The sequence below is a fragment of the Aspergillus tubingensis genome (genome assembly GCF_013340325.1).
Source record: "Aspergillus tubingensis WU-2223L DNA, scaffold_4, whole genome shotgun sequence".
NCBI classification, from domain to species: Eukaryota; Fungi; Ascomycota; class Eurotiomycetes; order Eurotiales; family Aspergillaceae; genus Aspergillus; species Aspergillus tubingensis.
In genome coordinates this window covers 2,319,884-2,331,670 of record NW_023336278.1, presented here as the reverse complement: position 1 = coordinate 2,331,670, position 11,787 = coordinate 2,319,884, and the positions used below count along the sequence as shown (strand labels likewise).

Here is an 11,787-nt window from a genome sequence, read left to right as displayed (position 1 = left end):
ATTGGTCGTTGTGTTTCGGCACAACCAGGGTTTTCTTTTTTCTATTTTCTTTTTTCTTTTTTTCTCTCTTACCATTTGCCTTCGCGCAGATTCTATGGTTGGAACCAGGCGCGGCTCGGTGGAGATCCGAAACCATCTGGACTTTGCTTATAAACACTGTGAGTGGGCATGTCCCGGATTCCATCCCCACTTCTATGGCCCACGTACCCTCCAGCGAGTCGCCAGATCCTGTTATTGTGTTATCTCAGCGGACAATTCGCAGTCAGAGGGCAAGGACCCTGTCCCATGCCTCACACCTGGCCAATGGGCATTTCACGGCGCCATGCCTTGTCCTGCCGACCCCGGTTCGGCTGCATCGCCACTGGCCCCGTCGGGATATCGGACAACACTTCATCTAGGGTTTCTAACTGGGCGGCCAGTCTGGCCGTTATCAGCCCAAGAAACGCCTCATAAATCGCATACAGCGTCAGACGTCATGGAACCTATCAGAGTGTTTCGGTCTGCTTCGGGATTGCCCCGTCGTCGTTGAAGGAGGGGCAACCAGGCACATTCTGAATCCACTCAGACACTGACACAGTCCGGGTCGCAGAATGAGTGCCAGACCATCCTCCTGTCCTTGGCCCTTACCAGACAATGTCCCGATTGAGTTTCTGTGGTTCCAGCCCAGGTTCCATCCCGGCTTCAGAAATGCTTCGCGATTCTTCGATTCTTTCACACAGAAAGCTTGTTGCAAAACTGTGGCTACGCAACAATCCACTGATGAGCCACGGTCGCAGATGTGCCCCTCAACCAGTGCATGATGCTGACATGCCGCACATTGCCAGGCACACCCCAACAAGAGAGTCAGTCAGTCTGGTTGGCGACCTTGGACGCGTACGCGACGAGGTGGCCTTCCTGAAGATCAGCGATCTCGCGGTGATGTTGTTGGCTGAAGAGAAAATGCTAGATCTCAGCGCGGGACGGGCAGTGACCCGATCAAAGCCCACCAGGATCTTCACAACCCTTACTACGATGGGTAGTGTTCTTCTATTTTCATGACAATCCTTTAATAACATTGCCGCCGAAGCGAAGTTGACTGACTCTGTAGTTCATGCGAGTTAATTCCGGCAACTCAGTTACCATTCATGGCCTGAGATCAACAAACACCATCGTTTGTCTCACCGGGGGGTTTTGAAGTGAGCAGAAGCAATATGTTCTCCCGCGATAGAGCTATATATAGAACACTAACCGCCGCCATTACGTAGGCAGAAGCAGTCGACTGCTTCACTTGGTCGCAGACTTGAATCAGACGCTAACATTCACCGCTGCCGTTCAGACATGGAGTATCTGCCATAGATCAACTTGTTGGTTACCACACGTCGTCCATCCCGCCATCGTGCATCGGCCCCAAAAAGCATGATCTTGCGAGCTACCATTCTAACGAATTTTTTCTCGCTTGAAGACTGCTGTGTTGTACTGCATATGCAGCAGGTACATTGGTGTTGGGGGACAAAAACAAAGCAACTGAAGGGGGAAAATAACAGGTGAGAATAAGCAGGTAATCCTATACGCAAGTACGTGGTACGTCGCACACCGTACCTGCAGGCTAAGAAAACCCAATGCCACATGTGCACAGCGGGAGAAAAAAAAATTCAATTCCTGGCTGCTGCTTGCATGCGCAGATTTTTCCATCCAGTCGCCTAAACTGACTACATCGCTGAACATCTTGTCGGCGTCGGATTGCTCCGTGAATGTACGGTCGGATTACACGCAGCTGGGGGTTCGAAGACTCCATCGATCAGAAGAACGAAGATTTGGATATCTCTGGTAGAATTGGGGCGAGATAATCTCGGCAGGGGTCAAATCCAATAGCATAAACTTGTTTATCATTGGGGCCAGACCGGGTTCCTGCTGCTGTCATCCTGATGTTGAATGAACCGTCTCACCAGGGACATCGAGTCACTCTTGGCGATATGCTCACTCATTCACACAGCCCCAGATCCTGCTGAAGAGGATGAAGCCCAGAGGTCGGTTCTATGAGTCTTTTCCAATTACCAGTGTATGGAAAGTTCTAGGCTCTCCGAGAAACTTGACAGCGAAATGATTACTGGGGCCAATCTGTGTTGTCATTCCCGTAACTGACGGTATAAAGCATGCTGTGTGATTGATAAAGTGGCGAGACGTGATCGATCATTCATCAGGATCAATTCTCACCTCCATCTCCTGACATCAGCACGGGTGATCTAGGTGATCTATCCAGCTTTCCGCTGAGTCCCGCTCCGAGTGCTAATCCAGCCCGCTCCCGAGAGTAACGAGCACCACGAATCGCGGTCGATCGCATTTGGTCCGGAACGCTCACAATGAAATCTCCTAGGTGCGTTTTGGCGGCGATCGGTATATGCACCGGCAGGTTACCTGCTAGACTGTGATATGCATCAGTGGTCAGTTTATCCAAATGCCTATGTCAACAACAGAAGGCGTCCAGAATGACTGCCTCGTTTACGCGCCAAAAGCAAAACTCGAACTAGCTGATCTTTTATGATTGATTCGGCTGATTTTCGAACCTCGTTATGATAAAAGGTTTTCTATGGCTTGCACTAATTAATAAATTTAGCTGTAGCTTTAACACGAGCTCTTTGGGCATTGAGGGCTTCACTGAAGAGACGGAATCGTGAGTACAAAAGTAGTATATAGAAAATTCCAATCACTTTTCGATGGGATTATTGCGAGAGATATGAGCCTAAACATCTGATCACTTGGTTGGGAGGCAGATTCCAAAGGCTAACAAATGCGACCGGCCCAAGTTCCAAATTCTCACCCTAAATGTATACTAGGCGAAGACTCATCTTCAACACCTCCACAATTGAAGCCTACACCACGTCGCGAGCAATGTATGGTATGCCACTCAATATGTCAGTAATAGTAAAAGGATGGCCTGTAAGCTGTCACTTGGGCCCACTAGCTTCTGCGATAATGATGGTGTGGGCACGATTCGATATGCCTAGACATTGCTGTGTTGACGGCTCTGAGACTAGTACATGATGCCTCTATTCATGAAGTCATGGAGTGAAACGCGAAAGTGAGTATTATGAAACAATTCTTCTGCTATAGAGTATAAGAGCTCCTACAGCCACCAAACACTCGAGTCGCTTGGATGGTGCTCTTCAGGGGATTCGGAGAGTACTAGTTATATATATTGACATCCGGCAGTACAACTTATCTACTAAGTAGTCCGTCGGTACATGGGTGCACCGACTACTTTGCAATGTATGAACGAACTACCAGTATAAGCCCTGGCAGATGTGCTCCCACGCTTATTCAACTATCATATCGGACAATTCCATGGGTTGCTGCCAGTCGATCAGTGTCCACCGGAGAGATCTCATCGAACATCATGATGCTCTGCTAGGACCCACATCAACCCGGGATGAGATGATCTTATTGGCGGTACAGGCAGCCTCAGGCTACTCCAAAAGCACAACACTGCATAGTTGGACTTACTAAGTACTTACCTATTTAATGTTTGTGTATATAATGGTCCTATGAATTCGTTGACACCCAATCAGAATTGCAGGTAGGGTGTTTGTACACATTCATCGCCAGTGTTATGCAGTTACTAACAGTCTTTACACTGGTTACACGCAGTTCGATGAACTTATTCGGCTTGTGTTCACCTTCATTATCTACGCTGTCTAGTGATTGTGTCCCTACTTATTACTGTAGCAGTACAAGCACTCAATAATGAGGAATCCTCGGTCGCTCCCCACTGGTACGAGAAAATCCCACACACCAGTACCAGAACAAACAACATGATTGCTGGGATAACCACCACAACAAATCTATCCACACATCATTTTGATGTGTTTTTTTTGGTGACCGATAAGCCGGAAGCTTAAAGAAAGATCCGGCCCTTCCCCCCACCTCGGGAAGCTTAGGATAGCCGAAGTAGCCAACTGGCGTTGCGATGTTACTTATTATTAGTACTTATTAGGCTTTCAGGAGAATAATGGCGGTCGCGTGATTTGGGGCTGACTCCATAAACTCTCTTTCTTCCCCGCGAAAACACCAACTCCGGCCTGCAATTCTCTATCCCCTTCTCCAATCCCCATTCTCTCACACTACTCTGGGTGGCGTACCTTCGCGCCCCTTCCAGTCATGCTGGACTTCTACACGTTGGCGGTGCTCGGCCTCCTGGCCGTCTTCGGATACGCCTTCAGCCGTCGCGAGAAGCCCGACCCGCGCGAACCACCATTGGTGCGCAGCAGTATTCCCGTGGTCGGCCATCTGCTGTGTTTCTTGTGGTATGGCTTATCATACTTTACCATGCTAACGTGAGTTTTCGAGCCCCTACAAACTCAGTGATTGGGAGCCAGACGACGGACCTTCTAACGCGCCGTAGCGAGAAACATGCCTTACCCATTTTCGGCCTCAATATGGTCTTCACCAAGAGCTACCTGGTGACCTCGCCTAGCATCCTGCTGTCCATCCAACGGAACAAAAAGTCCCTGAGCTTTGACCCGTTCATCAGCATGACGGCTGAGCGTATGGTCGGCATTCGTGGCCCGACGCTGGAGCTGATTCGCGAAAAGCAATCGGGCGGCCAGGGATTGACGCAGACCATCATCCATGCCATGCAGCCCACCCTGATAGGCGCGCCCTTGGATCGCATGAACGAGCGCATGACGCGCCTGCTACGACCCTTGGTGGATGAGCTGGCCAGCACCACCACCATCGACCTCTACGGCTGGTGTCGCCATGCCATCACGGTCGCCAGTACGAATGCCTCGTATGGACCACTGAACCCCTACAAGGATGCGAACATCGAGGAATCTTTCTGGTGAGTGACTAGTATTCTACGCGGAGTTGAGTGAATTATGGGACTGAGTCTACAAGGTCCTTTGAGTCGCACCTCAGTCCATTGATGGCCAACTTCCTCCCCTGGCTCACTGCGCGCACTGCGTGGCGGGGGCGCGAGGCGGTCGTGGCCGCCATGGTGCGTTACTACGAGCAAGGGGGGCATGAGGACGGATCGGACTTGACCCAGGCACGTTGGAAGACGATGCGAGAGGCCGGAATGCCCGTCGAGGATATTGCGCGGGAGGAGGTGGGCATGGGCATCGGGCTTCTCTCTAACACGGTCCCCGCCGCCTTCTGGGTGCTGTATGAGCTGTATTCCCGACCCGACCTGCTGGAGGAAATCCGGGAGGAGATTCGCACGAATGCGCTCCGCGTCGACGCCGACCAGCGACACATCGTCGATATCTCGGCTCTACGCGACAACTGCCCGCTCGTGGTCTCCAGCTTCCAGGAAATCCTACGTGTGCAGTCTGCATCCGCCCCGACCCGATTTGTCATGGAGGACGTGATGCTGGCGGATCAATATTTCCTCAAAGCGGGCAGCATGATCAACATGCCGGCCAAGACGTTGGGTCGCATGCCCGAGGCATGGGGAGAGACGGCGCTGGAGTTCGATGCGCGGCGGTACATCCGGTCGGAGGAGAAGAACCCGCGGCGCACGGCAGGCTTTATGACATTTGGAGTGTCCCCCGTCATTTGTCCCGGACGACACTTTGCCAGCTCGGAGATTCTCGGATTAGCCGCTCTGTTGGTGCTCCGATATGATATAGCGCCGGTGGATGGGCAGTGGCGCACGCCGCGGTTGAACTCGATGGCAGTCGCGTCGAACATGCGACCGCTCAAGGATAAGTTCCCAGTGACGGTGCGTCCACGCAGCGAATACGCGGGAGTGGAATGGGACTGTACGGTGCAGCCCGGTAGTGGAGTGTTTAACTTGATGGTGGGATAGGAGTAGTAGCTTGTATGATGTAGAATGGGATGAGTAACTGCCCATGAAAGTCTGCCATGGACCACGTGGCTAATTATACCTTATTTGTGTTTTTCCAAGAGAAAAAGTTCCGGTCGCTGCTGCAGTCGAAAGTGAAAGAAAGGTGATTGAGCACGTGGCCTGTGTAACCCCGAGTCATGCCCCGAATTGGGGTGCATCTGCATCGACCCATTTCATTGATTCTGATCGAGTCCAATCCGACCAAGAATACTACTGATCGCTATTATTACGTTGAGTCACCTCTGGTAGTACCACTTATTTTCATGATGAAGCATCCATGCATTTATTCATCCTAGCAGCAGCTGCGCCAGCTGCAGGATGCGCCAGAAAGGGCGGCACGTGGGCCCAAGCGCCGTCCTGATTAGAAGTTGATTAGAAGCCCCCATTTGAGCCCACGTGCCTGACAGACTGGCAGTTCTATCCCTGCCCCTGATTCCTTGACAAAGAGAATCAGTGAAGTCTCGGTCAATGAAATAAAATGTCATGGGCTCATGAACTATCTTCTGATAGTATCTGGCATAGGGTGTAAGGGGAAATGGCAGAAAACTTCGAAGTTACAGCATCCCAACTGTCTGCACTGCGACCGCTTATCGCGAATCAGCAGCGATGGCTCTATCGCGCCACCACCCCCTGTACCATCGAATGAGAGTGCGACCAGACGGCAGATTGGCTCGTTGCTCTGCACGCGCCCGATTGCCCTGCAACGAGCGTCCCTCCGAGCTGCGTATATTCCTCCCTACGGATTCCCCCCCTTACTCCGTACTTGGGGGGCCAACCGGCGACACCCAGTGAGCCCTGCACGTGGAGCGACGGTGTCAGTCGGGCTGGATCCATGGTGTCCCCACTTCAAGCTTTGAAGCAGAGAAGCTTGGTACCTACTCAGTAGTAGTAATCCTATCTAGGACTAGGTACTCCGTAGGTAGTAAGTAGACAAAGTGGCTCGGGGACACCGAACCACGAGTTCCTATCGTCGTCTGCCGGCGGGTCGTCTGTCTATCTCTCTTTCCGCTTACTGTGTAGCCAATATCATCCTCATGGTTTACGCTACCGGAGATAGGCTGAAAATGTCTGTCAAAGTGTCCCCATGCACCAGTGAGATACGAGGAACCTGGCCCATTCCCTCGTGCGCACGCCGTACTACCTCAGACTTGATCCTCTCCCCACCACTGAGATCCGCTTTGCATTTCACTGTCTTCCTTCAGCCCAGTTCCCTGCCGCGATGCTGGGGCAATTTCCTCGGACAAGCTTTGCCCGCTGCTGCAGGTCACCGACTCTATAAAGCCTCTCCCCCACCCACCGGTCGAGCGCCTTCCTGCTGTTGATTGTCGCCGCTGTTGGTAGGGTATCCCGTGGTCTCGTGCCCCGGCTGGCTAACGTTGCCCCTCCTGCTGCTTCCCCCTTGCTTTCTCTTCCTTTTCACATCCTCCATTTCTCCCAGTTAGATCTGTCTATCTGTCAGTTTTCGAGACTGCAATAAGTCTACACAATGATGGACCGCAGTGACGAGAAGACCAAGGAGCTGGTGGTGTCGCCGCACGGTGACCCTCACGTCGATGAGGATCCCTTGGCCGACACCGAGAAATCCTTCTGGGAGCGCAGTTGGCCTACCTTTGCCTGTGGTGCTGGTTTGTGGTCGGATGGATACTTGCAATATGTCAGTGACCTCTTCTCTTCTAATATGTCCCTTGAGGTTCAATCGCACTGACATAGGTTATGGCCGTCAGGTCATCGGTACCGTCAACACCATGCTCGACAAAATTTATCCCAAGATCTACGATGGCTCCACCTACAGTCAGAATGTCTCGTCCATCGCTTTTGCTGGAACTGTTGTTGGCATGCTCTTTTTTGGCTACCTCTCCGACCATTGGTCTCGATCCAACACCCTCATGGTCTCCACTGTCATCCTGTTCGTCTTTGGTGCTCTCTGTGCCGGTGCCTATGGCCATAATGGCAGCCTTCCCGGCATGTTCACGGCCTTGACTGTCTATCGCTTCTTCTTGGGTCTGGGCGTTGGAGGTGAATACCCTGCTGGTTCCGTCGCCGCCGCTGAGAGCAGTGGTGAACTGGCCGAGGGCACCCGACACCGCTGGTTCATTCTCTTCACCAACTTCCAGCTGGATTTGGCCTCTGTCGCCTCATCGCTCGTGCCCATGATTGTCGTACTCGCTACCGGAGAGAACCATCTCCGCGCTGCCTGGCGTATCTGCCTGGGTCTTGGTGTTATTCCGCCGCTCAGTCTGATCTACCTGCGGATGAAGCTGAAGGAGCCCGCCGAGTACACCCGCGAGAAGATGAACAAGTTTCCCGTCTGGCTTATTGTCAAGTAAGCCTCAGCCCCCTCCCCCAGATGAGACCAGAACATAACTAACCCGATATCAACAGATTCTACTGGAAGCGTTGGGTAAGCCCGCCAACAACTTCAAGCAAACCTTACCATTTCGAATGCGCTAACTCGTCCAGTGTGTCGTATCCTTGATCTGGTTCATCTACGACTTCTCCACCTACTCCTTCAGTATTTACTCATCCGCCTGGTTGGCCGATATCATCGGCGATAGCGCGCCCATGTGGCAGACACTCGGCTGGAACACCCTGATCAACGTCTTCTACCTGCCCGGATCTGCTCTGGGCGCATTCCTGAGCGATTGGTACGGTCCGCGCAACACACTAGCATTCGGAGTGTTCGTCCAGGGAGCCATCGGCCTGATCATGACCGGATGCTACCCCTACCTGGATACGCCTCACTACGTGGCCGCCTTTGTCGTTGTCTACGGGTGAGTTCATCCCCGATTCCCGTTTGTCCCACTTCGCACTAACCACTCGGATGACAGTATCTTCCTCGCCATGGGCGAAGTCGGCCCCGGCGACAACATCGGTCTCTGTGCAGCCAAGACCTGCGCGACACCCATTCGCGGTCAGTACTACGGCACCGCAGCCGCCATGGGAAAGATTGGCGCGTTCGTGGGCACATACGTCTTCCCCGTGATTGTCAAGAACGCCCCGAACAAGATCCGCCAGGGCCAGGATCCGTTCTACGTGTCTAGTGCCCTGTGTATCTTTAGTGCGTTTTTGGCGTTCTTTTGCTTGCCTCATATTGGTCAGGTAAGTGACCTATCAATTTGCTCCGATTGACGATAGGTGACAGTGCTAACTAATCATAGGACACCATCACGCACGAGGATGCTCGCTTCCGCGCTTATCTCGAGTCCCACGGGTACGACACATCCAGCATGGGCACGGGAGGCGGCGAGAGGCAGAGGACGCAGTAAAGTATGCATTCGACGAGTTGAACGAGCCATGTATCCTATTCTATTTTGATTCGACGAAAAGTGTATTCTTGATCATGAGCATACTAGTTACGGTACACAATTTAATGCCCTTTACGGAGATATAATGTGTACGCGATCGCAATACACGTACAACCCACCGCAGTGTGGATAATTCCATAACATAAAAACTAGTGCATATCAGCAAGCTGGAAGGAAATGTGCTAGCTAATGTCACATGTCAGAAGATAAAAGTGACCAGAACCGGTAAGTTGCTATGTTATCATGGATCGTGCATACCGGACACCAGACCCCCGACCCCCGACCCACAAATCCGGCCCATTATCTCTGCGTCAAATAGATAACCCTAGATAACAACCTCCCAAGTAACGCCTGCTCTTGCAGCCCAGGATTCCACGCTAACCATCCTGCAGGAAGATACTAGACTTCTACCAGCTTGCCTGCCACCACCGGCCGTACGTTGGATCTCCGGACACCCGGCAGCCGGGGATACGATAGATTTCACCGTCGTCTACGTAGTAACTTGTATCTGAAAAGCTTATCTTTATGAGCATGTCAACCATAAGGTGATTAATGTATGCTGCGGAGGTCCGACAGAGAATGGTCACTCGAGCGTACTGTCTATCTCCTAGTTTAGTTATCATCGCTAGTCTCGACTGATTCGTATGATAAATTCATTTACACACGGAGGGGAGTCTATCTCCGATCCTAGTTTGGGTATAGATGTCTACAGGCTGGATCCCTAAGGATATCTATCTTGCTTGGTCAGTTCGAGAACAGCCAAGGGGCTTGTATTTGGGAGATAAGGTAAATCCTAAGCTATCTATCTATCTATCTAGTATCTGCTTATGATGGCAGAAACTTGTAGCGGAGGAGAGTTGAAAGGTGATAGTTCCGAGTGAAGTACCACTACACACGCACACACCCTAGCTCTGATAGTAACCAGTAAGCTAGCATACTGACCAGCATGTTGGCACTCATTTCAGACGTAGCTGGTTCACCCAATCCTGGAAGGAAAGGCCGGTTCGCGCAACGTTATAAGCAGCCGTATCCTGATTATGTGGCGGGCCCCAGGTGTATGTCTCATCTTCAATTTCCAGTACGTTACTCTTAAACATAACGGCCTGCAATACAAGGAAGTGCAAGGACAGCTTATCGCGGAAACATTCCAAAGCATGCTGCCAACGGTGCTTGGTCTCCCATGGGGTGTCTTCTTGGGGCAAAGGGCCGTACGGATCGTCAGGCTGGGCTAGACTGACCCCTTTTAAAATCAGGTCGGTCAAGGTAGGCGAGACAGCACGAAGAAATTCCATCAGGGCTTCCGGCGGGGCCACCAGATTCTGCAAACGGACTTCGCGCAGACGCGGAAACTGTATTCCCGGGAAGATCCCGAGAATGGGGAAAGTTGTAGGGGGGTAAGACGCGTTGATGGAGTCGAATTGATACCGTAGTACCTCGAGAGTCGGGCCAACGGCTGTCAACAGCTCACGGGGACGTTCTGGATGGTCGCCCTCCTGTGTTCCCTCCAGACAAAGGTGTAACTTCAACAAGCCTTTCATGAGGGAAACAAAGGATGTCCATTCTTTTTGAGTCAGCTTCAGCCTGGCAAGCGCCACGCCGTAGCATGGTTTACCACATGTCGATAGATTCTCCACTTTCCGACCACCGCCAATTAGGGCCCTTACAAGAACGCAGAAAGCTCGATCCTGCTCTCTGGAGATCCAATCGTGCCGGCGGAATTCCTGGGGAAATTTGGGGGGAAAGCCGAGGTCGTCTGTTAGACTGCGCCAGCCTAGACATATCGAGTTACGACTTCCTTCGGCAGGGCGATATCGTAACCCGACTGTAGTTAAGTTGACAAGACGGCCCATGCAGTGTCGGAGAACGCGGATGGCAGTCGGCGACTTCAGTATGCGTCGATGATCTTTCATGACGAAGTGAAAATCCTGATAGTATTGCGAGACATGGGCTGAAGCTGAGTACTCCTCCTCAGGCTGCTGCTGTCGCTGTTTCTTCAAGGCCAATTGAATACAGTCCCAATATGCGAAACCATAGGAATGCATTTCATATTCACCATTGAATAGCTCCGGGACAAGTCTGAGCTCTTCGACATGTTGACGAATACCCTCGTGCATGGAAAGCTCATAGAGTTGGCACAGTCCGCCGGAGGTGCACAAGACGGAGATGCTGCGGAAGACGCGTCGAAACGAATTGAGAGTGATGTTGTAGAGCGACCGACAAGTCAGTCGAAGCGCACACCAGGCTGGTAGCTGTAGATAGGTGCAGATTTTCCTCACCAACTCAATGGGAAGACAGGCGATGGACATGTTAAGAGAGAGAGAGTTTCGATGTGTTGATATTACCAGGCTGTTTGGGAACGCAGAGCGCGTCTATATGTTGTCGAGGCATTCATTCATTCATTCATTCATTCATTCACTGTCGCCAGGCACCTACCTCTGCTGCCTACCGTGGCTGAATCTATCATCAACCCCATTGGGCGGATCAATTTAATCAAGTTCAATGTACATGCATGGATTAAATACATCCCTCCCCTGGTCTCCCGTTGTCTTGAGAATAAGAATTCTGTTAGGGGTCACCGACAATGCTGTATAGTTGAGGGTTTACGGGACCAGCAGCGACCAGTCTGGATGGGCGATGAGTTTGTTGGAGAGTTTGTTG

At 51.7% G+C, this 11,787-nt stretch overlaps 4 protein-coding genes across 4 annotated transcripts; 3 read left to right on the top strand and 1 right to left on the bottom strand.

Annotated features, from left to right (window-relative positions):
* Window positions 1-633: 633 nt before the first annotated feature.
* Window positions 634-1,101, top strand: AtWU_03319 (uncharacterized protein; the record flags this gene model as incomplete). The annotated part of the gene is made up of 2 exons (XM_035498432.1): window positions 634-1,015; window positions 1,088-1,101. The coding sequence occupies 2 exons, from the start codon at window positions 634-636 to the stop codon at window positions 1,099-1,101; spliced, it is 396 nt and encodes a 131-aa protein (XP_035354325.1).
* Window positions 1,102-4,134: 3,033 nt separating this feature from the next.
* On the top strand, window positions 4,135-5,785 carry AtWU_03318 (cytochrome P450; the record flags this gene model as incomplete). The annotated part of the gene is made up of 3 exons (XM_035498431.1): window positions 4,135-4,310; window positions 4,379-4,816; window positions 4,873-5,785. The coding sequence occupies 3 exons, from the start codon at window positions 4,135-4,137 to the stop codon at window positions 5,783-5,785; spliced, it is 1,527 nt and encodes a 508-aa protein (XP_035354324.1).
* Window positions 5,786-7,310: 1,525 nt separating this feature from the next.
* Window positions 7,311-9,090, top strand: AtWU_03317 (MFS phospholipid transporter; the record flags this gene model as incomplete). The annotated part of the gene is made up of 6 exons (XM_035498430.1): window positions 7,311-7,478; window positions 7,549-8,147; window positions 8,207-8,225; window positions 8,285-8,595; window positions 8,653-8,923; window positions 8,983-9,090. The coding sequence occupies 6 exons, from the start codon at window positions 7,311-7,313 to the stop codon at window positions 9,088-9,090; spliced, it is 1,476 nt and encodes a 491-aa protein (XP_035354323.1).
* Window positions 9,091-10,085: 995 nt separating this feature from the next.
* AtWU_03316 (F-box protein) lies at window positions 10,086-11,435 on the bottom strand (the record flags this gene model as incomplete). Its single annotated transcript, XM_035498429.1, has 1 exon — window positions 10,086-11,435. One exon carries the CDS (start codon window positions 11,433-11,435, stop codon window positions 10,086-10,088), a length of 1,350 nt encoding a protein of 449 aa, XP_035354322.1.
* Between the last annotated feature and the right edge of the window lie 352 nt (window positions 11,436-11,787).